General features: G+C 37.9%; 1 protein-coding gene across 1 annotated transcript in view; it reads left to right on the forward strand.

Annotated features, from left to right (window-relative positions):
* The window catches only part of GABRA3 (gamma-aminobutyric acid type A receptor subunit alpha3), a 354,827-nt gene extending 333,086 nt beyond the window's left edge, over nucleotides 1-21,741 (forward strand). Inside the window, exons 9-10 of the mRNA XM_040467471.1 lie at nucleotides 4,460-4,671; nucleotides 19,726-21,741. Of these exons, the coding sequence (XP_040323405.1) occupies nucleotides 4,460-4,671; nucleotides 19,726-20,061 (548 nt within the window). The 3' untranslated portion in view covers nucleotides 20,062-21,741. The remainder of the gene's footprint in view (nucleotides 1-4,459; nucleotides 4,672-19,725) is intronic.
* Nucleotides 21,742-27,774: the final 6,033 nt, after the last annotated feature.

Genomic DNA, 27,774 nt, shown 5'->3' on the forward strand with positions numbered 1-27,774 from the left:
TAGTATCCAAAATCTATAAAGAGCTCACCAAACTCCACACCCGAAAAGCAAATAACCCAGTGAAGAAATGGGCAGAAAACATGAATAGACACTTCTCTAAAGAAGACATCCGGATGGCCAACAGGCACATGAAAAGATGTTCAGCGTCGCTCCTTATCAGGGAAATACAAATCAAAACCACACTCAGGTATCACCTCACGCCAGTCAGAGTGGCCAAAATGAACAAATCAGGAGACTATAGATGCTGGAGAGGATGTGGAGAAACGGGAACCCTCTTGCACTGTTGGTGGGAATGCAAATTGGTGCAGCCGCTCTGGAAAGCAGTGTGGAGGTTCCTCAGAAAATTAAAAATAGACCTACCCTATGACCCAGCAATAGCACTGCTAGGAATTTATCCAAGGGACACAGGAGTACTGATGCATAAGGGCACTTGTACCCCAATGTTCATGGCAGCACTCTCAACAATAGCCAAATTATGGAAAGAACCTAAATGTCCATCAACTGATGAATGGATAAAGAAATTGTGGTTTATATACACAATGGAATACTACGTGGCAATGAGAAAAAATGAAATGGCCTTTTGTAGCAACGTGGATGGAACTGGAGAGTGTGATGCTAAGTGAAATAAGCCATACAGAGAAGACAGATACCATATGGTTTCACTCTTATGTGGATCCTGAGAAACTTAACAGAAACCCATGGGGGAGGGGAAGGAAAAAAAAAAGAGGTTAGAGTGGGAGAGAGCCAAAGCATAAGAGACTGTTAAAAACTGAGAACAAACTGAGGGTTGATGGCGGGTGGGAGGGAGGAGAAGGTGGGTGACGGGTATTGAGGAGGGCACCTTTTGGGATGAGCACTGGGTGTTGTATGGAAACCAATTTGACAATAAATTTCATATATTAAAAAAAGAAAAGAAAAGAAAAGAAAAGAAAATAGTGATAGATTACCAGCTGACTTCAATAGGAACAATAAAGACCTTTTCAGATAAAAAAATAAAATTAAGAGTTCATTATTGTCAAACCCTCACTAAGAGTTCTTTAAGAAAAAAGAAAATTATCCAAGAAGGAAGGTTTAAGATTCATTTTAACAATGAAAATAATAAATATATGGGGAATGGTAAATGTCAATTGAATGTATAAAATAATAACAGCAGCTTATTGGATATATGACATATTTAGAATAAAAGACTAGACCTTAATGCAGTGTATGTAAGTTGAGATGGAGATAAGGTGTTCTAAGGACTTTAATTGTCAGTGAAATGTGTAAAGCTACCAACTAATATTAAATTTTCATAAGTCAAAGGTTCATGCTGACTGAAACTCATACATCTAATGGGAATGTTAAATGGTACATGCACTTTAAAAAGCTGTTTGGCAGTCTCCTATAGTTAAGGTTTACTTACAATATAATCATGTAGTTGCATCTATAAGTGTTTTTTAGGAAAAATGAAAACATATGCTCACACAAAGACTTATATGTAAATCTTCCCAGAAGCTTCATTCATAATAGTTGAACATTGGAAATAGTCCAGATGTCCGTTAATAGGTGAATGGACAAATTGTTATATCAATGCAGTGGAATGCTACTCTGAAATTAACAGGAATGAACTAAAGATAGATGCAACAACATGAGTGAATTTAAAGAATACTATGCTAAGTGAGGAAAGCCAAACACAAATGAGTGCATACTATATGATATGTATGAAACTCTAAGGGAAAAAAATGTAACCATACTGAAAGAAAACAGAGGAGTAGTTATCTAGGGCCAGGGAGGGTAGAGCAGTTTCATTCATCACACATGTACTAGGGGCTTACTCTGTCCCAGGTATATATTCAAGGTTGAGGGGATAGAGACAGATTACTCATGATCCCTATTCTCAAGCAATTCCTGCTTTGGTAGTACAGACAGACATGTGTTCTCAAAGAAGTGTCCTAGATTTTTAGAAGTGCTCATGGAAGTGAGGTGGGGCAGTCACAAAATACTTTCTAGAAGAGTCTTGAAAGAGAAATACTGGGTGGTAAGACTGGATCTCTTAAAATGCCAAACCTCATTGTTCATCCATAAAATGTAAATGTTTGATTGAGGATCCTACCAGCTGACTAGCTAAGAATTCTTCACAAGATGACTATTCTAATGAAGCTCTAGAGGCTAAAACATAAAAATTTCTACTGAGATATGATACAGAAACACTTATGTTGCAGTATAGTTCTCTCCATCCATGCATAGGCACACTGCTATGACTGTGCCAGGGTAGACAACTGCATTTGCTAATAACCATAAGTAAGGTAGCTTGTTTCTCCCATGAATCACTCCTTGCTCAGTGTGGTCAGAGGATTACTGACCCTTGGGTTCAGTCCCAGAACTTACCAGGCAACATACTCAGATAGATTGTTAATAGGTACTGGCTATGTGGCTGATTCCTGATAGGGATTAAAATTTGGTTTTGCAATCAGCCTTGCTGACTACCTAGTTTGTACAAAGGTGCTTCCTTAGGATCTCTCTGTTGAAACTGTACTAAGTCTTTTCCAGTCTGGATTTTCATTTATATAGCAAACGTATAAGTAAGGTACTTGAGGGAGCAAGATGTGAAAGAAGGCCCAAGAGGCTGCAGCACACATGGCTGACTCTCTGGGTAGAGTTAATAGATAGGCCTTATTTGCTTGCTTTTCTATATAATATCTCTCACCACATTAAGACTTCTTTCTATGCCCTATTTGACCCAGACTTACATTCCCTATCCTCTTGAGCATGCCAACACTCAGAAAGAAGGTCTGACTACTCCCCTGTCCTCAAATCTGGATGATTTTGGGTATAACAAGTATCTTGTCAAAATTCTAGGGTATAGAGACTTAGGAAATATTCATAGATAGGCAGAACGGATGCATAGAGAGATCAAATAAATTGCCAAAGATATGAAACAAGTAAATGGCAGAACTCAGGACTTCTAACTTCTAGTGCAGGTATTTGAGGCTAGAATACTATTGCTAACAATTATAAAATTATTATTATAGTGTTATTGTTTAAAATTTGTTTATATTTATACCACTATAATTAATCATATAATTATGACAAGATTATTAACAACAGTGAAAATAAGAGTAATGTTAATTATAGAAGCTACTATTTCTTGAGTGCTTACTCTTTACCAGATATTGTGTTATGGGCTTTATAAACATCATCTCACTGGAACCCCAAACAAATTTCTGAGGCTGGTAAGATCACACACAGTTTACACATGATAAAACTGGCTTTGTGGGATATATCACCTTGTTCAAGGTATATTACCAGTAAGTGGAATTGCCAGAATGTCAGCCTATTATCAATTTGACTGTAAAGCTCACTCGTTAGCCGCAACACTATATAGCTCATATGTATATATAAAATGAAGATTAGAAAAATGATTTTAATAGAATTTAAAAGTGAATAAAGGGAAATCTTAAATTTAGTTTAATAACGCCACCAAGAAAAAGAATCAATTTATTTAAAAAAAATCCTGGCTTGATAAAAACTCACAAGAAATAGATATTGGAGGGCTGCCTGGGTGTCTCAGTTAGTTAAGTGCCCAACTCTTGATTTCAGCTCAGGTCATGATCTCATGGTTCATGAGATCAAGCCCCATGTCAGGCTCTGTACTGACAGCATAGAGCCTGCTTGGGATTCTCTCCCTCCCTCCCTCCCTCTGCCCCTTCCCCACTCATACTAAATAAATAAACTTAAAAAAAGAGAAATAGATATTGGAATAGCTTTGGTTGTCCACAAAGCTCAATAGTACAAAGACTTTGGTGAAGTTAAAGAACCATTTTCTACAGTGTTTTTTTACAGTATTAGGAAAATACTGTCCACAGTAAGGGAAGTGAAGATCCTGAGTGTTGAGTTCAGTTATGGGCTGTTCAAAAGAAAACTACCAGAAGAGAAGGAGGAGAAACAAGAGAAGAAAGTGGCCATGTTCATCCTGGAGATTAATAGATTCACAAGGAATCATGGCCACCGTCTCCAACTCCCTGAAGGGGAGAGGAGGAGGAAGCAGGCTTTTCTTTCCTGTGTTGCCAGAGAAAGAATTCTAAGATCAGTCAGTGGGCTAGGAGTTAGAGGAAGGCAGGTTTCAGCTCAGACTGAAGGTTTTCTAATTAAAGAAGGTATTCTAATGAAGGTAGGGTTTTCTAATTAAAAAGTTCTGTTACAATGAAATAGGTTACCTGTTCTTCAATAGAAATGTTTAAGCAGAAACTACAGGACAACGTTTAAAAGTGCTTTACCGGAGCTTACTATTCCTGTGATAACTAGGATGGGGTAGTTACTAGGTAGAACCATCCCACATTGACATTCTCTGTATTTTACTTTAAGGGGGTCATTTTGAGTGGGGTATAGCTCCTCCTTGTAAGTAGGAAGTTGGTGATCTCATCACATATGCTCTAAATGTCTTCCACTGGCAACTGGTTCTCATTTTCTCTCTCCCCAGGTGTCACCACTGTTCTCACCATGACCACCTTGAGTATCAGTGCCAGAAACTCCTTACCTAAAGTGGCATACGCGACGGCCATGGATTGGTTCATAGCCGTCTGTTATGCCTTTGTATTTTCTGCGCTGATTGAATTTGCCACTGTTAACTACTTCACCAAGCGGAGTTGGGCTTGGGAAGGCAAGAAGGTGCCAGAGGCCCTGGAGATGAAGGTGAGATAGAGCAAAGGTGGGGGCTGAGAAGCACTCCCTGAGAGAACTGTATTGGAACCAGGAGTGGGCAGCCTGCAGCCTTTGGGAACTGGCCAAGGCTGTGTGCTATTCACTGGGGTCATCAATCCAATTCTCAACTGGAGTGTTTCTTGGCAATGTGGAGTGTTTGCTGGGGGTAAAACAGGGTAGGTATCTTGGAGTGTTGACATCTTGTGGTGAGGGACCAATCCTAAGTATGATACTACTAAACTCAAGGGGAACACACTGTATTTATAAAGCTACTCAGAAAAGTGTACAATCTCCAGAGCCAACTCTGCTCCTCACTTTTCAGTATATTCTAATTATAGTCAAACTAAAGTGATCATTACTCCTTCTGTATGTTTGCTTATTTTTTTTTTTACATTCTACCTAGAATGTTCTTTTCTTTTTTTCCTGCCTGGGGAAGATCCACTCATTCTTCAAGACCCATATGAAATGCTATTTTCTCTATAGAATCTTTCTAAGAATCATCCAGATAGTTTTAGCTTTTATTGTGGTAGGGGAAGAGTGTTTCTATTATTAAAATCCTGTATTTGTATTAGAGTTGTTTATCTGCCTCCTCACTAGACTGAATATCTTGAGGGCAGGGTCTTATCTGCATCATCTTTCTAACTAGCCAACATTCTTGCACAGTACCTGATTTGTAATAAAAGCTGAATAAATGTTAGTTGGATTGGTGAAGAAATGGGAAGGAGGTAAAAAGAAAAAAAAACAATAAACCAACTATAACTGGTATGAATAAAACATAAATACTGTGAAATCAAGATTATTGTCCTTGGCTGCTTTAAAAGAGTTCAGATCTCTAGATCTAGATGAAGACTATCCAAAGATGCTAAAAAGAACTGGCAGATGTGGTCCCAGAACCATTCCAGTAATATGAAGAATCATGGAGAAGAGAAAAGATAATGAAGATTTTTCAAACTGGAGGAAAAGATATATTTCATAGAATACAGACTGGTGAGTTGGCAAAATTTTAGAATAGATTTTCACTATTTAGATAGAATTCATTAACTCCTTGCTGTAAATTATGAAGAAATAAGCATATTTCTAGTAACTATATCCACTCTATCATAGGAAATTTTGGCTGGTTTTATTATTATACTTAGTCTAGTTGTTGCCTTTGTATCCTTAAAATATATTTATCCATCTAATAATTGATTTGTCATCTATGAACAGGATCTACTGACCCCTTACACACTTCAAGACATGAGAAAATTAGTATACTTGTTTTACCTCTGACCTTCTCTGTCAGTCCCTGTCATTTCTCAACTATTGTTTGTTATAATGCTATTTCTGCATTGTCAAAGTTTGTAGAATTTACATGCTTTTATGCAGTCATAATTCCTATAGTTTAGTCATAGTTCCACATTTAAATGGGCCATCTTCTCAAAATAGTCCTTTTATCCATTTTTCCATTCATTGCTTAGTTACCTCAAAGCTGTTTCTAGAAGTTTTTTAAGAAGGGCTCATGGGAATCATATTTCCTACTATCTTGCATGTGTAAAATTATCTGTCAATTGTGTTTATACTTGAATTGTAGTTGGGATGTTGTACAATTCATGGGTCACATTCTCTCTCTGATGTCCATATAGACATTGATTGCTATGCTCAATTCTAGCACTGAATGTTGTTAGGAAGAAATTTAAGACAAGACTGAGAATCTCTTATATAATAGAGGACTTGATTTTATGGCCTAGAAGTCCATACAAATGTATCTTTTATTTAAGAATTCCAATTACTTTACAAGGATATATCTTGATGTATCTGTATGATTTTTTTCTTAGGACAGCATGTGTTTTTTTCAAGTTTTTATTTAAATTCCAGTTAGTTAAATACAGTGTAATATTAGTTTCAGGTGTAGAATTTAGTGATTCATCACTTACACACAAGACCCAGTGCTCATCACAAGTGCCCTCTTTAATATCCATCAACCATTTAACTCACCCCCCTGCCCACTTCTCCAGTAATGATCAGTTTGTTCTCTATGATTAAGAGTCTGTTTCTTGGTTTGCCTCCCTTTCTCCCCACAATATTCATCTGATTTATTTTTTAATTTCCACATGATTGAAATCATATGATATTTGTATTTCTCTGACTTATTTCATGTAGCATAATACTCTCTAGCTCCATCCACATCATTGCAAATGGCAAGATTTTGTTTTTTATGGCTAATATTCCATAGTGTGTGTGTGTGTGTGTGTAATATACATACACCACACCTTTTTATCCATTCATCGGTTGATGGACATTTGGGTTTTTTCCATAATTTGGCTATTGTTGATAATGCTGCTATAAATAAAAGAATGCATGTATCCCTTCAAATCAGTATTTTTATATCCTTGGCATAAATACCTAGTAGTGCAATTGCTTGATCATAGGGTAGTTTTATTTTTAACTTTTTGAGGAACCTCCATACTGTTTTCTAGAGCAGCTGCACCAGTTTGCATTCCCACCAACAGAGTAAGAGAGTTCCCTTTTCTCCACCACATCCTTGCCAACATCTGTTGTTTCCTGTGATGTTAATTTTAGCCATCTGACTGGTGTGAGGTGATATCTCATTGTAGTTTTGATTAGTATTTTCCTGATGATGAGTGATGTTGAGCATTTTTTCATGTGTCTTGGCCATCTGTTTGTCTTCTTCGGAAAAATGTCTATTCATGTCTTCTCTCAGTTTTTTAAATGGATTATTTATTTTTGGGAAGTTGAATTTGATAAGTTCTTTATAGATTTTGTATACTAACCCATTATAAGAAATGTCATTTGAAAATATCTTCTTCCATTCCATAGGTTGCCTTTTAGTTTTGTTGATTATTTCCTTTGCTGTGCAGAGCTGTTTATTTTGATGAAGTCTCAATAGTTTATTTTTGCTTTTGTCTCCATTGCCTCAGAAGACATATTTAGTAAGAAGTCGCTATAGCTGATGTCAAAGAGGCTACTGCCTGTGTTCTTCGCTAGGATTTTGATAGTTTCCTGTCTTACACTTAAGTCTTTCATTAATTTTGAGTTTATTTTTGTGAATGGTATAAGAAAGTGATCCAGGTTTATTTTTCTGCATGTCACTGTCCAGTTTTGCCAACATCATTTGTTGAGGAGACTGTCTTTTTTTTTTTCTATTAGATATTATTCCCTGCTTTGTCAAAGATTAGCTGACCATATAGTTCTGTGTTCATTTCTGGGTTTTATATTCTGTTCCACTGATCTATGTGTCTGTTTTTGTGCCAGTACCATACTCTTTTGATCACTATAGCTTTGTAATATTACTTGAAATCCAGAATTGTGATGCTTCCAGCTTTGCTTTTCTTCTTCAAGCTTTGGTTATTCAGGGTCTTTTGTGGTTCCATACATATTTTAGGATTGTTTTTTCTAGCCATGTGAAAAATTGTGGTGGTATTTACACAGGAATGGCATAAAATGTGTAGATTGCTTTGGGTAGTATGGACATTTCAACCGATCCATGAGCATGGAATGTTTTTCCATTTCTTTGTGTCAACTTCAATTTCTTCCATCAGTGTTTCATAGTTCTAAGAATACAGATTTTTTACCTCTTTGGTTAGGTTTCTTCCTAGGTGTCTTATGGTTTTCATGCAATTTTAAATGAGATTGATTCCTCAATTTCTTTTTCTGCTGCTTCATTATTGGTATATGGAAATGCAACAGATTTCTGTATGTTGGTTTTTGTATCCTATGACTACTGAATTTGTGTATCAGTTCTAGCAATTTTTGGTGCAGTCCTTTGGATATTCTCTATAGGGTATTATGCTATCTGTAAGTAGTGAAAATTTCACTTCTTCCTTGCTGATTTGTATGCCTTTTGTTTTTTGATTGCTAAGGCTAGGAATTCCAGTACTATATTTAATAACCATGGTGAGAGTGGACATCCATATCTTGTTCCTGACAATAGAGGAAAAGCTCTCAGTTTTTCCCCATTGACAATGATATTTGCTGTGGGTTTTTCATATATGTCCTTTATTATGTTCAGGTGTGTTCCCTCTATCCCAACTTTGTTGAGGGTTTTTATCATGAATGGGTGTTGTACTTTGTCAAATGATTTTTCTACATGCATTGAAAGGATCATATGGTTCTTATCCTTTCTTTTACTAATGCGGTGATTCACATTGACTGATTTGCAAATATTAAACCACCTTTGCAGGCCAGGAATAAATCCCACTTCATCGTGGTGAATGACTCTTTTAATGTAGTGTTGGAATTGATTTGCTAGTATTTTGTTGAGGATTTTTGTGTCTGTGTTCATCTGGGATATTGGCCTGTGTTCTCTTTTTTAGTGGAATCTGGTTTTGGAATCACAGTAATGTTGGCCTCATAGAATGAATTCCTTCCATTTCTGTTTTTTTGAATAGTTTGAGAAGAAGCCTGTAGATTAACAACTATCTTTATGAAAATTTCCTAAAGTTTTCCTAAAACATATCTTTGTTCTGTTCTCTTCCTAGAAGCACAAATTATATATACATATCATAGAGCTCTGTCTTATTGTTTTTCTCTAAGAATTTTTAACTGATTTTCCACTTCACTATGCTCATTTTTCTCAAGCCTTTCTTCCATGTCTCTGACCATTCAAGGTGTCTATTCACCTTGATTTTGGGGATAGTATTTTTTTCCTTAAATTAATATTATGATCTTTGTTGATTTATTTTTATATGGTTATGTTTGCTTTGTATGTTGTTCCAAAATCCTTTATTGGTCATTTCACCTCCCCCTCTTTTTGTAACATATTTTGTATTAGTACCATATTAGCTAGCTTTCAATTATTACCTGAAGTTGCATTGGGGGAATTCTTTACTAGCCCTGCTGTGTGTGAGAGTATCATTTTGGGAAGGGACTGAGAGAGTGAGTAGGACAGTACTGAGTAGTTGACACTAATTTGAGCATCATCTGTTGTATAGGAAAGCCCTCTGTGTATGGTGCAGAGGTGTATGTGTGTAATATTCCTTAATTTTTCTACTCTCTACCTCCTCTGCCACTATATGTGGTCAAACAATGTTTCAGGATTTTCTTACTACCAGCCTAAAAATTGATCTTGTTTCCAAATGGGAGTCATTTGTTTCCTCACTCAGATCATGCCACTCACTTTTTAGGACTCTATTCTTGACCTGAAATCCAGAACAGCAAGCATCTTCAATGTTGTCTTTACCCTCATCCAATTTTTACTGCATTTGAGAGCCCTTACTTTTTTGGATCAGGTTAAAAATGCTTTCACATTTCATCAAAACTGGAGTTTGTGTTTCTGTTTCTCATTTTCCTAATAGTATTTGCTTGGTTCCAGAGAGAGGAAGGAAGAAAAGATGTCCTTAATCTGACATATTAAACTGAAAGTTCCCTAGAATATATTATTAAACATGTTTTAAGAGAAATTAGCACTAATCACTGATATCCAGCCTGAATTCACTAAGAAGAAATTATGCCAAACTAACCTTAAGAAATTTTACAAAAAGTTTACTAGACTGGTAGATCAGGAAATATCATAGACTTTATCAAGACATCTAAATTATTTTTTAAATGCCTTCATAAAGAAGAAATAGCAGTTGAAAAAATAGTACAATTAAGCTTATGTCACTGATGGACTAATTGGAGTCAAATAGAATTGACTGATGGATATATTTCAGCTTGAATGGACGTCCCTGTGATAATCCACAGGGGTTCATCTTTGTCCCTTTCCTCTTAAATTTTGTCATTAATGCTTCAAGTTTGTAAGCAAGCATTCATGACTATTGGAGAGTATCTTCTGAGTTATGAATCAAATAGAATTTCTTGTTTTGCAAGAGAGGGGGGAAGACAGAAAGAGAGAGCCAGTGACTGAGGGGCAGAGGGAAAGAGAATTTTAAGCAGGATACATGCCCAGTGTGGACCCCAACATGGGGCTTGATCTCACAACAGTGAGATCATGACCTAGCCAAAATTAAGAGTCTGACACTTAACAGACTATGCCACCCAGGTGCCCTAAAGAGAATTTCTGAAGTTTGAGAGAATAGGCTGAAATCAAGAGATAAATAAAATAAAAATTAAAAAAAGATAAATAAGATGATGGGATATAGGGAAAAACCAAATTTAATGTAAGTCTTCTATGTGGTGTAACTATCAAAAATGTGAGTGGCTCAGTTGGTTAAGTGTCCAATTCTAGATTTCGGCTCAGGCCATGATCTCACAATTCATGAGTTCAGGCCTCGTGTCAGGCTCTGTGCTGACAGTGTGGAGCCTGCTTGGGATTCTCTCTCTCTCTCCCTTTCTGTCCCTCTCACTCTTTCTCTCTTTCTCTCAAAATAAATAAACTTTAAAAAATAAAAAATAAAAAATAAACCAAAGTGATGTTTGCAATGTGAAAAAGAGCAAAGATTTTTTAAAAAAACTCATCTTGGAAGGAACAGGGATAATTTAGGGAACTAAGAAAATTCTAACTTTTATAGTGGTAATTATATTCATAAAACAATGGGATGCTAATATAAAAGGAAATAGAGAATAAGGAAGAGCTCTTAAAATTAAAACGAAGTACCAAAATAAAAATTTCAGTAGAGATATGGGAAAAAAAACTGAGGAAAACCTCCCTACAAGTAGGGCAAAATGGAAAAAAAGGTGAGAATGTAAAAGAAAGGTAAGAGATTTAAGAATGTATCCAAGAAGTCCATCCAACTCAGAAGCTGCTGTGTGAGTGAACAGAGACAAGGGAATAAAGGAAATTAACAAAGAACTAATACATTTTTACAAATGGAAATACATAAGTCTCCAGATTAAAAGTAACTTCATAGGCCCACATAGAGACACATCATAATGAATTTCAGACAACCAGAAATAAAGTGATAGTCTAAAATGATTCTAGATCATAGGGTAAGTCTATTTTTAATTTTTTGAGGAACCTCCACACTGTTTTCCAGAGCGGCTGCACCAGTTTGCATTCCCACCAACAGTGCAAGAGGGTTCCCATTTCTCCACATCCTCTCCAGCATCTATAGTCTCCTGTTTTGTTCATTTTGGCCACTCTGACTGGTGTGAGGTGATATCTGAGTGTGGTTTTGATTTGTATTTCCCTGATGAGGAGAGATGTTGAGCATCTTTTCATGTGCCTGTTGGCCATCTGGATGTCTTCTTTAGAGGAGTGTCTATTCATGTTTTCTGCCCATTTCTTCACTGGATTATTTGTTTTTTGGGTGTGGAGTTTGGTGAGCTCTTTATAGATTTTGGATACTAGCCCTTTGTCCGATATGTCATTTTGCAAATATCTTTTCCCATTCCGTTGGTTGCCTTTTAGTTTTGTTGATTGTTTCCTTTGCTGTGCAGAAGCTTTTTATTTTGATGAGGTCCCAATAGTTCATTTTTGCTTTTAATTCCCTTGCCTTTGGGGATGTGTCAAGTAAGAAATTGCTGCGGCTGAGGTCAGAGAGGTTTTTCCCTGCTTTCTCCTCTAGGGTTTTGATGGTTTCCTGTCTCACATTCAGGTCCTTTATCCATTTTGAGTTTGTTTTTGTGAATAGTGTAAGAAAGTAGTCTAGTTTTATCCTTCTGCATGTTGCTGTCCATTCCTCCCAGCACAATTAAAGAGACTGTCTTTTTTCCATTGGATATTCTTTCCTGCTTTGTCAAAGATTAGTTGGCCATACGTTTGTGGGTCTAGTTCTGGGGTTTCTATTCTATTCCATTGGTCTATGTGTCTGTTTTTGTGCCAATACCATGCTGTCTTGATGATTAAAGCTTTGTATTAGAGGCTAAAGTCTGGGATTGTGATGCCTCCTACTTTGGTCTTCTTCAAAATTACTTTGGCTATTTGGGGCCTTTTGTGGTTCCATACAAATTTTAGGATTGCCTGTTATAGGATGGGGAGGGGAAGGAAAAAAATGGTTAGAGAGGGAGGGAGCCAAAACATAAGAGACTCCTAAAAACTGAGAACAAACTGAGGGTTTATGGGGGGTGGGAGGGAGGGGTGTGTGGGTGATGGGTATTGAGGAGGGCACCTGTTGGGATGAGCACTGGGTGTTGTATGGAAACCAATTTGACAATAAATCTCATATTAAAAATAAATAAAATGATTCTAGAATGTTTTTTGCAAAGAAATTGTTAACAGAATGGCATCAGAATTCTCAAGTATACTGTATGGTAGAAGACAGCAGAGTAGTAAATCTCATAAATATGAGGGACAAATGACTTTCAACCTAGAATCCTATGCCTAGCCAAAGTATCAATTAAATGGAAAGGTACAGTATTTTCAGACTTCTAAGATCTCAGAAATGTCACTTCCCATACACTCCACCTTAGGAAGTCATAGGAGGATATGTTCTATTAAAACAAAAGAGGGGTGCCTGGTTGGCCCAGTTAGTTAAGTGTCCCACTCTTGATTTTGGCTCAGGTCATGACTTCACAGTTGTGAGATTGAGCCCTGCATTGTGCTCCATGCTGGGCATGGAGCCTGCTTGAGATTCTTCCTTTCTCTCTCACTCCACCCTCTCCCTCTGCCCCTCCCCCACTCTTGCATTCTCTCTCTCTCTCTCTCTCTCTCTCTCTCTCTCTCTCTCAAACCAAAACCAAAACCAAAACCAAAACCAAAACAAAATAGAACAGTAAAACATAAAAGAGAAGGACATTGAATCCAGAAAAGAGAGTATCCAACATAGGAGATAAGTGAACAGAAGTCCTAAAATGAAAGCTATGATGCAGCAAGAAGCAAACCTGGAGAGGGATTAGTCCAGTTTGGGCAGGATGCTAGATGTATTTATATAGTAATTTGTAATGATGTTACCACTGGTTATTAATTGAACTAAAATATTGTTATATTTGTATTGAAGGATGGAGGAAGTGTTGCATGAATGAATTAAATTTCTATCATGAAAAGATTGGCTATGTATGAAACTAATAGCAGCATAAGCATATTATTTAGAAATTTAGAAATATCAGTTAAGAGAATTAAAAATAATTAAGACTTGCTTTAGGTAAGGGTTTCTGGTTTTCATTATAAGCCTTTAAGTTCTTTTTTTAAATAAAAAACTATGTGCATTACTTTCATTAAACTCTTGAAAATTAAAAATAAAGCAAATAAAATTAAGAAATAAGCCTCTACATTTAAAAAGATTATTATTCTTAGAACTGCTTTTAAAATATTCATAAATTCTTACCTACGTTTTGAAAATACAGTAATTCTTATCCTGTTTTTATTTTCAAATAAGGATATTTGAATGGTCTAGAATAATATTTCACATTAGAAAAAATACTCAACTTCAATTCATATCTTGGAAAAGTTTAGTTTTTTATTATTATTGCCTTAAAATTTTTTGTAATGTTTCATTTTTTTATAGTTTTGACTAAGACACCAGAATACTTTTTTGAGAAAAAGATTTTTTTAACAAAGCAGAATATAAGAGCTAAATATCTCTATAAAAAATCTACCTAGATTCATATTTTACATTACATAAAAACTTTAATTTTTTATTTATTTTTTTAATTTACATCCAAATTAGCATATAGTGCAACAATGATTTCAGGAGTAGATTCCTTAATGTCCCTTACCCATTTATCCCATCCCCTCCCACAACTCCTCCAGTAACCCTCTGTTCTTCATATTTAAGGGTCTCTTATGTTTTGTCCCCCTTCATGTTTTTATATTATTTTTGCTTCCCCTCCCTTATGTTCATCTGTTTTGTCTCTTGAAGTCCTCATATGAGTGAAGTCATGATATTTGTCTTTCTCTAATTTTACTTAGCATAATACCCTCTAGGTCCATCCATGTTGTTGCACATGACAAGATTTAATTATTATGGGTGAGTAATGTTCCAACGAATATGTATGCCATTTTTTCTTTATCCACCTTGATGGACACTTAGGCTACTTCCATATCTTAGATATTGTAAATAATGCTGTAATAAACATAGGGGTCTATGTATCCCTTCAAATTAGTGTTTTCATTGATTTTAGGTAAATACCCAGTAGTGGGATTACCGGATCATATGGTATTTCTAATTTTTTGAGCAACCTCCATACTGTTTTCCATAGTTTTTCATCCATTTACATTCCTACCAACACTGTATCCAGCTTCCCTTTTCTCCACATCCTCACCAACATTTTACTTTTTTGTCTTTTTGATAATAGCCAATCTGAGCAATGTAAGGTGATCTCTCATTGTAATTTTGATTTTCATTTCCCTGATGATTAATGATGTTGAGCATCTTTTCATATGTCTATTGACCATCTGTATGTTTTCAAGTCCTCTGCCAATTTTTAATTAGGTTGGTTTTTATATTAAGTTGTATAACTTCTTTATATATTTTGGATATTAACTTCTTAGTGGATGTATGATTTGCAAATATCTTCTCCCATTTAATATGTAGTCTTTTCATTTTGTTGATAGTCTCCTTTGCTGTGCAGAAGCTTTTTAGTTAGATGTAATTTCATTTGTTCATTTTAGTTTTTGTTGCCTTTTACTGAGGAGATTTGTCCAAAGAATCATTGCTAAGCCTGATGACAAATAGCTTACTGCCTATGTTTTCTTCTAGAAGTTTTATGTTTTCAGGTCTTCCACTCAGTTCTTTAATGCATTTTGAGTTTATTTTTGTATATTGTATGAGATAGTGATCCAGTTTGGTTTTTTGCATGTAGCAGTCCAGTTTTCCAATCACCATTTATTGAAGAGACTGCCTTTCCCCCATTGCATATTCTTACCTCCTTTTGTCATAGATTGACTATATATCCATAGGCTTATTTCTGAACCCCCTATTCTATTCTATTAAAATATGTGTCTATTTTCATGCCAGTACCATGCCATTTTGATTACTATAGCTTTGTAGTATAGTTTGAAATCAGGGAGCATGATACCTCCAGCTTTGTTCCACCTTCTCAACATTGCTTAGCTATTCAGGGTATTTTGGTGGTTCCATACAAATTTTATAATGTTTTGTTCTATGAAAATGCCATTGTGGTTTTGATGGGGATTGCATTGAATCTGTAGATTGTTTTTGGGTAATATGGACATTTTAAAAATGTTAATTCTCCCAATCCATGAGCACACTATATTTTTCCATTTGTTTGTGTTGTCTTCAATTTCTTTAATCAATGTCATAAACCTCCCTTGCTTGGTTAAATTTACTCCTAGGTATTTTATTGTTTTTGTGCAACTGTGAATGAAATTTTTTTCTTAATTTCTCTGTTAGTTCATTATTACTGTATAGAAATGCAACTGATTTCTGTATATTAATTTTGTATCCTGCAACTTTACTAAATTTATTAGTTCTAGTAGTTTTTTAGTGGAGTCTTTATGGTTTTCTATATATAGATTATATCTGCAAATTATGACAGTTTTATTTATTTTCTAATTGGTATGCATTTTATTTCTTTTATGTTCTGGCTAGGACCTGTAATACTATGTTGAATAAAAATTATGAGAGTGGACGTCCTTTTCTTCTTCATGATCTTAGAGAAAAAGCTTTCAGGTTTTCACCTTTGAGTATGTTAGCTGTGGGCTTGTCATATATAGTCTTTATTATGTTGAGGAACACTTCTATACTCTGCTGAGTTTTTATCATAAATGGATGTTGAATGTTGTCAAATGCTTTCCTTTGTTTTGTTATTGTGGTGTATCATGTTCACTGATTTGTGGATCTACTTGATCATGGTGTATAAACCTTTTATTTAACATATTGTTGAATTTGGTTTGCTAATATTTTGTTGAGGATTTTGGCATGTATGTTCATCAGGGATCTTGTGCTGTAATATGTGTGTGTGTGTGTGTGTGTGTGTGTGTGTGTGTGTGTGTGGTGTCTTTATCTGGTTGTAGTAGCAGGGTAATTCTAGCCTCATAAAGTGAGTTTAGAAATGTTCCCTCTTCAATTTTTTTAAAAATAATTTGGGAAGGATAGGTCCTAACTCTTCTTTAAATGTTTGGTAGAATTCACTCATGAAACCATCTGGTCTTGGACTTTTCTTGTCACTTTTCTGATTTGTCTTTGAATCCCTTATAGTATATATGCTATTACTTTGCCCCACTTATGAAAAGTAGGGTTCAGGAAATTTGGATATATGTTAGGGGGTGGATACAGAGGCATTGGACTATATCTGTATATACTCTAAGGTCCTGGCTGGGTATCAAGTACATTCAGCACTCCAACCCTATAGTTGGCACTTCTCAAAACCCACATGAGGTGGCTTTATAAAAGAAAAGGTATTCTGGAAGTAATACTGCTTGGGGGAATTTGGAGGAGTCAATTTCAGTTTGGTGGTATGGGAATTACTTCCAGCTAAACTATAGAGATATTTTCTCTGTATAGGAGAGGTCAAGACTAAGGAGGTACAAACTGGAAGTCACATTGAGAATCTTCAATGGGAGGGGGTCATCTTTTTATTCAGTAAGCATCTATCACATGCCTAAACCAGGCACTGGGCTGGGAAGGAATAAAATCACAACTTGGTCAAAATTAAGTCAGTCTAGTTTGTATCTATCAAATCAAAAACTAGATACAGAAATGGAAAAATATTAACCATTAATCTCTGTCTCCTGCTTCTGTATCCTTGACACTACAACTTTTGCTTTGATTTCCTTCTTTGACAATTTAGGTAAAAATTAGAATGGCTGATTAAAATGTGCCATGTTGGAAAGGGCAAGAGGAATTAGAAGGTAATTTTCCTTTATTCCTTTAAAAATCTGAGATTAAATCAACTGCTGCTTCTTCTCACCTATAGAACACAAAGTGCTTATGGAGCTACAGAAAGTATTTGCTGTTTGGAATGATTGTTTCAGAGATTTGGTTATAACCAGCTTATATGATGACTAAATTAAATAACATGTGAAAGCTTATAGCAAAGTCAGGATAGTGGGGTTTTTTCTTTCCTGTTTTTTTCTACCCACAAAAAAGAGATTACTAAGCAAATTAATAAGGAAAACAAAGTGTTCTTTTATTTAATAGCAGAGGTGTTTAGCAGCAGGCCTCTATTTGCACAATGAAGTTGCTAATTATAAATGAGTCCCATGTAGTATTTAAGGAATTTACAAGGCTCTTAGAAGCCTTAGAGTTCTGTGCTCCTTCCACTTACAGCATTGTGGCTGCAATTCTCAAAGAGAAAGAAGAGTATTGTTTTATAAAAGTCCTATTAGTGAGACTGTTCATTTACTTAAACCAACACTCTCTCATTTGCCCCACTCCCCCTCTCATTTAAAACCCTAAAGTCAGGATGGGAAGTCAGAGCAGGAGGGCATGGCATACAAGGCCTTTGTCATGTACACTGTGATCCAGCTATAGCAGACTTCTTGTTATCCCTCAAGCAAGCAGTGCCCTTGACCTGTGCTGCATCTTCAACTGGCGAGTTCCTGCTCATCTGCTGTGACACAGCTCACAAGCCTCATTATCTTCTCTGAGCCACCTTTTCCAATACCTGTAGGTACTTTGCCCCTCACTTTACTGAATTCCAATCATAGTTTGCTCATATCTATTAGAACACTGATCACATTATATGGCACTCATGTGTTCCTACAGCCCTCTCCCCCACTGTACTGTAAACTCCTAGACAACAGGGACTGAAATGGACTCATCTTTTAACCCTCCCACCTATCCCTAAATGCCTAGCATAGTTTCTGGCCCAGTAGGTATTCAGTAAGTATTTGGCAAAGTTACTAGGATCAGGAAAGTAAATGGCAGTATGGTCTAAACGGGAAAAAAAAAGATCAAAATGGTGTAAAGAAAAGAAAAGAAAGAGATTAGGATAAAGGGGTCAGTAAAAGACTGGGAGTAGAAAAACCCTGGAAAGAAACAAGTAGGAAGGAGAGGAGTAAAGTAAAATACACATGCTGGGAAGAAAATAACATTGAGAAAGGGAACAATGTGAGGTGTGTGAAATTAAGGTAATGCAAGTAGTTGTCACTTTTCATCAAACACTCGGGCATTTCTGAAGCTCCTCTATCTTCACTTTTCCTTAGAAACAAAAAGGGATGGAAAGAAGAAAAGGCCAGACTACAGACAGAGGCAGCAAACACTGTAGACTATGCACTGTCACTGCCTTTGGCTTCCCCTTCATCAGCCTCTCTCTTTTGATCTAGATCTGAGCTCTGTTTTTTCTACATGAAGGTCCATGTGTACACAAATTATATAGTTAGGAACAAATGGGCACATATATGCATGTTTGTTTCCCTTTTTTCTTTAATTCTAAAAAAAATTACAAAAGGCAGTGTCATAGCAAGACTCTGGCTCTTCCTGCCTTTGCTGTATCAGAGGGAAATATTTGCATAGCTCCCTGAGGAGGTGTTGGCCCCTGCCTACAGCCATGAGAGAGTAGAAAACTCTGGGGTGCTCCCTAGCTTGCTGAACACATTTACAGTGCATGAAGGGTGAGATACTGTTGTAACAATGCATGTAAACATGCCATAGTATTTGTTGTGTCTTTAAGATGAAATGATTTTCAGACTCATATAGCTCTCTTCCTCACAGGGGATGTGCCACTTGATGGTTGAAGCCTTTTGGAGTTATTTCTCGGGTAACCAAAAAGTGCCTCGCACCTATACAAAGCAGCACAGTACAGCCCTGGATTAAAGTCAGGAGCCGAGGTGGCTAGTGTGGGCTCTGCTACTCAGTCTGAGGCTGAGTTTTATCATCTGTCAAATGGGAGTAATCTCACCTATCTACTTGTTAGGGTTACTGTGAGGATCAAATCCCATGATTATATAAGATCCTACATGTGACCAATATTTCACAGTTTTCCAGTGATTCTTAGCACCATTCTTTCATCTGATCCTCTCAACAACCCTGCCAAATATTTTGATTTTCATTTTACAGATGAAGAGACTAAAACTCAAAGATAAGTGACTTGGCCAAAGCCACATACCTAGTAAACCAGGATGATGCAAGTTTTCTGTTTTCAAACTCATCTTCAATTATCCTTAGATACAAACCTGGCTACTCAGTGCTATTGGCTTCCTAGCCCCTGTTTCTTAACTTCCCTCATGGTTCCTCCTCCCTAAAGCCTCTGAAGATGATCTGTGTAATGAATTAATTAGCTTTTGTTTTATCCCCCCTTCTCCCTACTTTTTCTGACTCCTAGAAGAAAACACCAGCAGCCCCAACAAAGAAAACCAGCACCACCTTCAACATCGTGGGAACCACCTATCCCATCAACCTGGCCAAGGACACTGAGTTCTCTACCATCTCCAAGGGCGCTGCTCCCAGTGCCTCCTCAACCCCGACAATTATTGCTTCACCCAAGACCACCTACGTGCAGGACATCCCAACTGAGACCAAGACCTACAACAGTGTCAGCAAGGTTGACAAAATTTCCCGCATCATCTTTCCTGTGCTCTTTGCCATTTTTAATCTAGTCTATTGGGCCACCTATGTCAACAGGGAGTCAGCTATCAAGGGCATGATCCGCAAACAATAGATAGTGGTGATGCAGCAACCAGAGCATTGTATACCCTAGGAAGCATCCAGGCACCCAAACCCCAGGGCTCCCCTTTCTGTGTTTCAGGATTCTTCTTTTTAACTCTCTACCAAGCTGTGGCTCTCAATTCATATTTATGAGTCTCAATGAAAAAATAGTAACAGAAAAATTACTTGCCCCTTTGACATTGCTGAGTATACCCTCATCAGAGCCAAACACTGCCATTTGTTCAGTTGCTCACCTTAGTCTGCCAGTCTCCCCCAGCTGAGGGCACTACATGTATTTTATTGCACTCTGCCCACTGCAGAAAGAACAGGAGACTCTATTACCTGTAGTGGGAGCCTTGGCTATTTGAGTGGTCCAGAGCAAAGAAGATTGTTGACTGGTCCAGATCATATGATTCTAACTCCTGAGGGAGCCAGTCTATCCCATGTGGTCCTGGTCTGCCACCTCCCTTGCCTACACCATGGCCCACTAGGTATAAGTACTGATAGCAAAGGCAGGAGCCAGTGCTAACCTCTAAACATGGCTCCAGCCTTTTTATTGGCTTGGAGGTTAGTGGGGACAGTTGAGGCTTACCACTGTTAATGATAGATAGCCAAAACAGAATCAACTAGGCCAGCCTGGTCTAAAGATGGCTGATGCCCTGCCAGTTTCAGCCCCTCAGGAAAATAGTACCCTCTTTGGTATATTTCTCCTTTGGGAAATTTCTCTTAAGTTCTTTGACCCTCCCCCACCCCTTTGTAGCCAGCTGGACACTGCTTATTTTGGACTCATTACTGCCTGCAAACTCTTCATGAAAAGGATCAAGTATTTTTGTAATTTATACTAAAAAGGGACAAACAGAAACAAAAAGATCTAGATCAAATGCCTATATATATATATTTTTTAATTAGAGAGGAAAGTCATCTCCCTGCCAAGGCAACTAGTCAAATATTGGATGGGGTAAGAGATTTGGGCTGGGTGGTGGAAGCTTGAAGTCTGGCTCAAAAGAGAAAGCCACTGGCAGGTGAAAGTCAAATTCTTCCTTCCATGCCCTCCACACCCCAAATGCTAACCCAGGCCTAAGAACTTTGCTCTCACCTTGTCAGCAAACTCTGGTTCTCTATTGATGCCAATTCTTAGAGGGGTGAATTGAAGTCTACTTGGTTTTTGAGTCAAGTAAATTATTATTACCAGGTTGATAATATATTATTTAGGGGCCATTTGATCTCATTTGTTCTTAATGTATTATAATTGTAAAATTTTTATAAGGTAGATACACTGAGTCTCAGATGTTTGAATGACTTGCCTAGGCTCCTTATATGTGTCTGTAATAGAGAACTATCATGAGTCCCTTTCCAAAGGCCAAAATGAAGACAAGACTGAGAAGCAAGGTACATTTGACCTCTGAATCAGCACAATCTCAACAGTCCTACTGAGTCCTGAATGCAGTTTAATTGGACACCAAAAAGATTTGTAGGAAGAAGTCACAATGTATCACCCAAGGAAACCACTTCTAATAGTCATGGCTCAATGGAATGATATTAAGATGGTAGCCCCAGCCACTAGTCCAGAATATCCTAGAAGCCCAAAGTAAAGCCACAGATGGCACCAAAAGCAGACTGTCCCTTCCCACTCCCTAAATAAAGCTCCTAAGGGATCTAACAGCCACTGGTTGCCTTTGCACCCATCTTTCCCCCATCCCCTGCTTCCTTGCCATTGCTGGGATAATGCATGCCAGTCCCATTATTCCTAAGAGTGTGTCTATAGGCAAATTCATGACTAGAAGGGTATAGTGTTGTGGATATGTGGGGACGGCGGGGTGGGGGGGGGGGGGGGGGGGGGGGGGGGGGGGGGGGAAGGGCTGTTAATGATTGTCTTAAGGAGTTTAAAATGAAAGCCTGACCTTTGCCTTTCTGTAGAAATTGTGTGTCCAAATGCTTTGGTGCAATGTTTAGCGGCTGTTTATTAAACTTCTGAATTGTATTCAGACTGGAGAACATTTTTTGGTTACTCTTTGCCTACCATAGGCAGTACTTTGTTGTCTTTCACTACCACTCTCAAGTAACCCTTACTTTCCACTTCTTACCACCATTGAAATAAGCTGGAAAAAAAGGGTATCCCCTGAGAAGAGACCTATTACAGTAATCAAAACTGGACCCCATGTGAAAACATAGCTTTGATTGACTCTGGGGTCTCATTACCCAATAAGACAGAGAAGGAAACACCTGCACTGCTTCCTCTGCTAAATTCACCCAATCCTAGGAAATAGCTAATTCTTATTGCAATTCTAAAGACTTTCTCTTTCCCGTTGGTTACAATTTTTCTTAGACGATAGTTCCCTTAGGTAATAGTTATTAGGCAGAGGGAGAGTGGGTGTCTGGTTGGTTGATGCATGTGTTGGGAAATAGATGGGGACCCTTATTTCTTACAGAGTTAGGAAAAATATGGGAAATAATCTCATGAGATCTTGAGGAAATCACCTGGCTCCTAGATGATGGGAGAATTCTCTTTGGGAGAGCATTTCAAATAATATAAAAGTTTTTATTGTCTGAAATAAAATGAGGGACTTGGCCAATCTGACCCTCAGTGCATATTCCAGCCCTGTGGTCATCTGATGATGCCCTGCTGCTGCAACAGTCTCACAATCCCTTCACCAGTTCAACCATATCCCCAGAACAACCAGATGGCCGTGTCTTTGGCAAAATTGCATACCAATATTTAAGTGTTGTTTCCTTGAGAACCCTCTGAAACCACTTTGCCTCTGAAATGCCTCTGCTGTCTTGGGGCACCCGGGTGGCCCAGTCGGTTAAGCGTCCGACTTTGGCTCAGGTCATGATCTCCCAGTCCGTGGGTTCAAGCCCTGCATCGGGCTCTGTGCTGACACCTAAGAGCCTGGAGCCTGTTTCAGATTCTGTGTCTCCTTCTCTGACCCTCCCTTGCTCATGCTCTCTGTCTCAAAAATAAATAAATGTTAAAAAAAATTTTTTTTAAAAAGAAATGCCTCTGCCCCCCTCCAGTCTTAAGGAAAAGCTCAGTCTGTCCCCATCAGCACTTCTGTTGCTGAACTTCCTAGAGTTTGAAACCCTTATCCCAAATTGGGACCTGTATTTCTGGACTCAAATATTTTGTGATATTTAGAATATCAGTTCTAGATGCTGCTGTAAGAATGCCTAACACAAAATAGGCACTCAATAAGCATGAATAAATGAATGCTAATCTAGATGAGAGCTACATGAAGGAGGGATTATTTAGGGTGGTGTTGGAAAGGAAACTAAACCATGATCAGTGGAGATTAATAGAAACAAAAGCAATGTGCAAACTTCTAAAACAACTCTAAGAGCATCCAGGTACTATTAAGTATGCTCTGTTTTAAATAATTTTAAATATTTTTTCTACTTAAATAATTGTTTGCTTCTATGTACTTTTAAATCTGGAGCATTCAATTAATGGCCTATTAGTTCCTAGTGTTAAAGTACTGAGGGAAGGAGAGCAAGGCATTCCTGGGCACTAGGAACCTCTGAAAATCTCAAGCATAGCTCACTGGCCCATCTAGGATGCATTTGTATTATGACACCTTTCAGAGGGCTTCCCAGTCTGAGCTTCGGTAGGAGACCCTCTGAAACTCTGAATCCTTCCAATAAGTCTAGCAGAACATGGAATGAATATGAAGTGAAGTGGAAAAGGAAGAACACAATTAGGGGAAATTCTGTCAAAGAAACCCTAGAATTGGAGGCAGGGATCTTTCTTCATTCAATTTCAACAGCTTTGAATTACACAGACTCTCTTCTGCCTAGAAATGTTAATCATGTGATCATCCACTAGAGTGAGGCTAAAGGTACCTGCCCTTATTGACTGGGAAGGCTTCCCTCTGAGGCCTCCTACCCTTTCCCATCAGAGAGAAATCTGGATCTGTTTTGCCTTGCTTCTTCTGGAGCTCCAACAATTTGATATCATGGGAAAATACTGAGAATGAACACCTGGATTTTAGCCAGGGTTTAATCTCATCACAGATGTTAAGTGATGGTTCTGGGTAAGTCCCTCCCCTGAACTCAGATTTAGTTTCCCAATTAGTAAATAGAGAGCTGATCAGAGCCAAGACATTATAGTATGCTTTCCAGCAGCTGCCCTAGTAGTCCACTCTACCTCTGAGGGTCACCACATCCTTGGACCCCCATACCAGCCCACCTAAAGAGCGCAACCCCTATCTTTGATTGCCTGACATACAACTCACATGGATTGGCAGCTTCAAAAGAATTTGGTTAAATACCAAGACAGCAAGGTGGTTAAACCTGGGAATTCAAGGGCCAAACTCATATCTGGTAGTGACTTCCTCAAGCCCCACACCATATCCTTGGCCTGAGCTTGATGTGGCAGGGTCTTGTGTAATGGTGTGTAGGAGCTCAGCTCCTGTCCCATCATGAGAAAATTTGGGTCCTACAGTGAGAATATTAAAGTGGTGCTGGTGTAAGACAGGGATCCCCCAGGTAAGCCAAGAGCACATACCTCCCCCCTTTGTTTTTCCTCCAAAGGTTCAGCTTTGGGTAGAACAGAAACCATCCGAATGAACTCCCTAAACTTTTTGTGACCAAATCAACAGAAATCATGGGATCTTCACATGCCATCACTCCCTTCCCTTCTGTCACAGGCTAAAAGTTGGCATCCCTTCTGTCTGAGACCAGTCCCTCCTTTGTTCTTCATCTCTGCTCCTCTCTTCTAAAATAATTCTACTTCTATTATCTGCTTTCAGTGAGCTACTCCTACTGAGTCACCACTACCCTGGTTACTAAAACCTAAAGGCATTTTTTTCATTTATCTTACTTGAACCTATCAGCAGTATTTGATACTGTTAACAATAACTTTATGTTTCGGTTTTTATGACACCATAGTTTCCTGATACCCCTACTTTTTCCCCCTGCTACCTTTCGGTTTGTCATGATTTTTCTGTTCAACTTCTCTCATCTCTTAAGTGCTGCGTTTCCCTAAGGTGTTTTTGTTCTTATCACTTCACACACTCCCCCTGAATGATCTCATCTGTCATCTGTCCTAGTAGCTTCAGTGACTGCATATTTCAATTATCTTTTGTTATGTAACAAACTACTCCCAAATTTAATAGCATAGAACAACTGTTTATTATTCCCCTGGGTCAGGAATGTGGACAGCGTTCATCAAAGATGGCTTATCTCTGCTCCACAATGCCCAGGACCTCAGAAAGGAAGACTCAAATAAGCAGGGATGACTTAATTGACTGGAATATCTGGAGATGGAGAATCTACTTCCAAGCTCCACGTGGCAGGGGATTCTGTGGTGAGATATAGGCATATTAGTTGCCCAGCTCTAGTCCTGTCCATCAGAGAAAGTGTTGGGTTCTAAACTGAGAAGATGAGGGAGGTTCTGTTTGCTAAGCCAGGGGGTAGAGTCCTTAAATCATATGTCTGGCAGCTGGGCTGTGATGGTTGAAGGACAGCTTCAACTTAGATTATCGACTGGAGCATCTATACATGGCTTTTCATTATGGCTTCTCACAGCATGGAAGCTGGGTCCTGAAAAGGAGCATTTCCAAAAGGAGCCTCTTGGAAAACAAATGTTCTGAGAGATACTGTTGGAGGCTGCATGGCTTTTACTGTCCTAACCTGAGAAGTAGCTACATTTTGTTGGTTACAATAGAGTTACTAAGGCCAGCCCAGATTCAAGAGGAGGGACATAGACTTCACCTATTAATGGCAGGAGTGCCTAAGAATTTGCAGACATGTATAAAAACTGCCACACCTCCTATATTCTGATAATTGGCAAATCAACATCTCTAGTCTAGTTCTTTCATGTCAAATTTAATATATTCATAGCAAAACTCTTGACTCTCCAACCCATGCAATTCTTCCCTTTGTCATTCCTTTATCAATTAATAGAAGCAGCATTTTCCCAGATGCCCAAGGCAAAAACTTAGAAAGAATTCCTGATACCTCTCCCTCATATCCATACTCAACACATCTGACAATCTTGTGCACTCAACCTCTAATTTAAATTTCATATCAGACCACATCCTCCTCACTTCCATTACTAGCACTCATGATATATATCTAGAATGAAATTGCTATGTCTGATGTCAAAGAGGTTACTGCCTGTGTTCTCCTCTAGGATTTCAATGGTTTCTGGCCTCAGATTTAGGCATTTCATCCATTTTGAATTTATTTTTGTTTATAGTGTAAGAATGGTTCAGTTTCATTCTTTTGCATGTTGTGTCCAGTTTTCCTACCACCATTTTTTAAGAGACTGTTTTTTTCCATTGGATATTCTTTCCTGGTTTGTCAAAGATTAATTGACCATATAGTTATGGGTATATTTCTGAGTTTTCTATTCTGTTCCACTGATGTATGTGTCTATTTTTGTGACAGTACCATACTGTTTTGATCACTACAGCTTTGTAATGTAATTTGAAGTCTGGAATTGAGATGCCTCTGGCTTTGGTTTTATTTTTCAAGGTTGCTTTGTCTATTTGTGGTCTTCTGTGGTTCCATACAGTTTTTAAGATTTTTTGTTCTAGCTCTGGGGAAAATGCTGTTGGTAGTTTGATAAAGATGGCATAAAATGTGTATATTGCTTTGGGTATTATAGACATTTTAACAATATTCTTCCAATCTGTGAGCATAGAATTTCCATTTCTTTGTGTCATTGCCAATTTCTTTCATCACTGGTTTGGAGTTTCAGAGTACAGGTTTTTCCACATCTCTAGTTAGGTTTATTCCTAGGTATCTTATGATATGTGTATATACACATATACATACACACCATATATATAAATAATGTATATAATGAAATATGAATATATATAATGAATATATATAATGAAATATGACTCAGTCATAAAAATGAAATCTGCCATTTGCAATGACATGGATGGAGCTAGAGTATTATGCTAAGTGAATTGAGTCTAGTCATAGAAAGAGAAATACTGAATGATTTCACTCATATGTGGAATTTAAGAAAAAAAATGAGAAGAAAAGAGAGAGAGAGAGAGGCAAACCAAGAAACAGACACTTAACTATAAGGAACAAACTGATGTTTACTAGAGGGGAGGTACGTTGTGGAATGACTGAAATAGGTGATGGGAATTATGAAGTACAGTTGTTGTGAGGAGTTCTGGGAGTAGTATGTAGGTGTTGAATCACTAAATTGTACACCTGAAATTAATAATATACTCTACGTTAACTATCTAGAATTTAAATACAAAATTAAAAAAAAAAAACAAGACCCATCTACATGCTGCCTACAAGTGACTCATTTTACACCTAAAAGCACCTGAAGATTGAAAGAGAGGGGATGGATTATATTTTGGGGGGAAGATGGTGGCGTAGGAAGACGCTGGGCTCACCACTTCTTGCTGATCACTTAGATTCCACCCACATCAGCCTAAATAACCCAGAAAAACGCCAGAAGACTAGCAGAATGGACTCTCCAGAGCCAAGCGTAGACAAGAGGCCCACAGAAGAGGGTAAGAAGGGTGAAGAGCTGGTGCGGGCTACACAGACTGGTGGAAGGGAGCCAGGACAGTGGAGGGGCAACCTGCCCAGCAAGGCAGAGCCCCTGAGTCTGGCTTGCAAAAGTGGAGGGGCCACACTCCTTGAGTTCTGACAGCCAGCAGGACTTAACGTCTGGAATGCTAAAAGTCAACATTCCATGCTCGGAGAGCGGAGGGGGAGAGGACACCTGGAGGGAGAGGTGTTGAGCCCTGGA

This window comes from Herpailurus yagouaroundi, unplaced genomic scaffold (assembly GCF_014898765.1).
Source record: "Herpailurus yagouaroundi ecotype Mexico unplaced genomic scaffold, PumYag 67493, whole genome shotgun sequence".
Classification (NCBI taxonomy): Eukaryota; Metazoa; Chordata; class Mammalia; order Carnivora; family Felidae; genus Herpailurus; species Herpailurus yagouaroundi.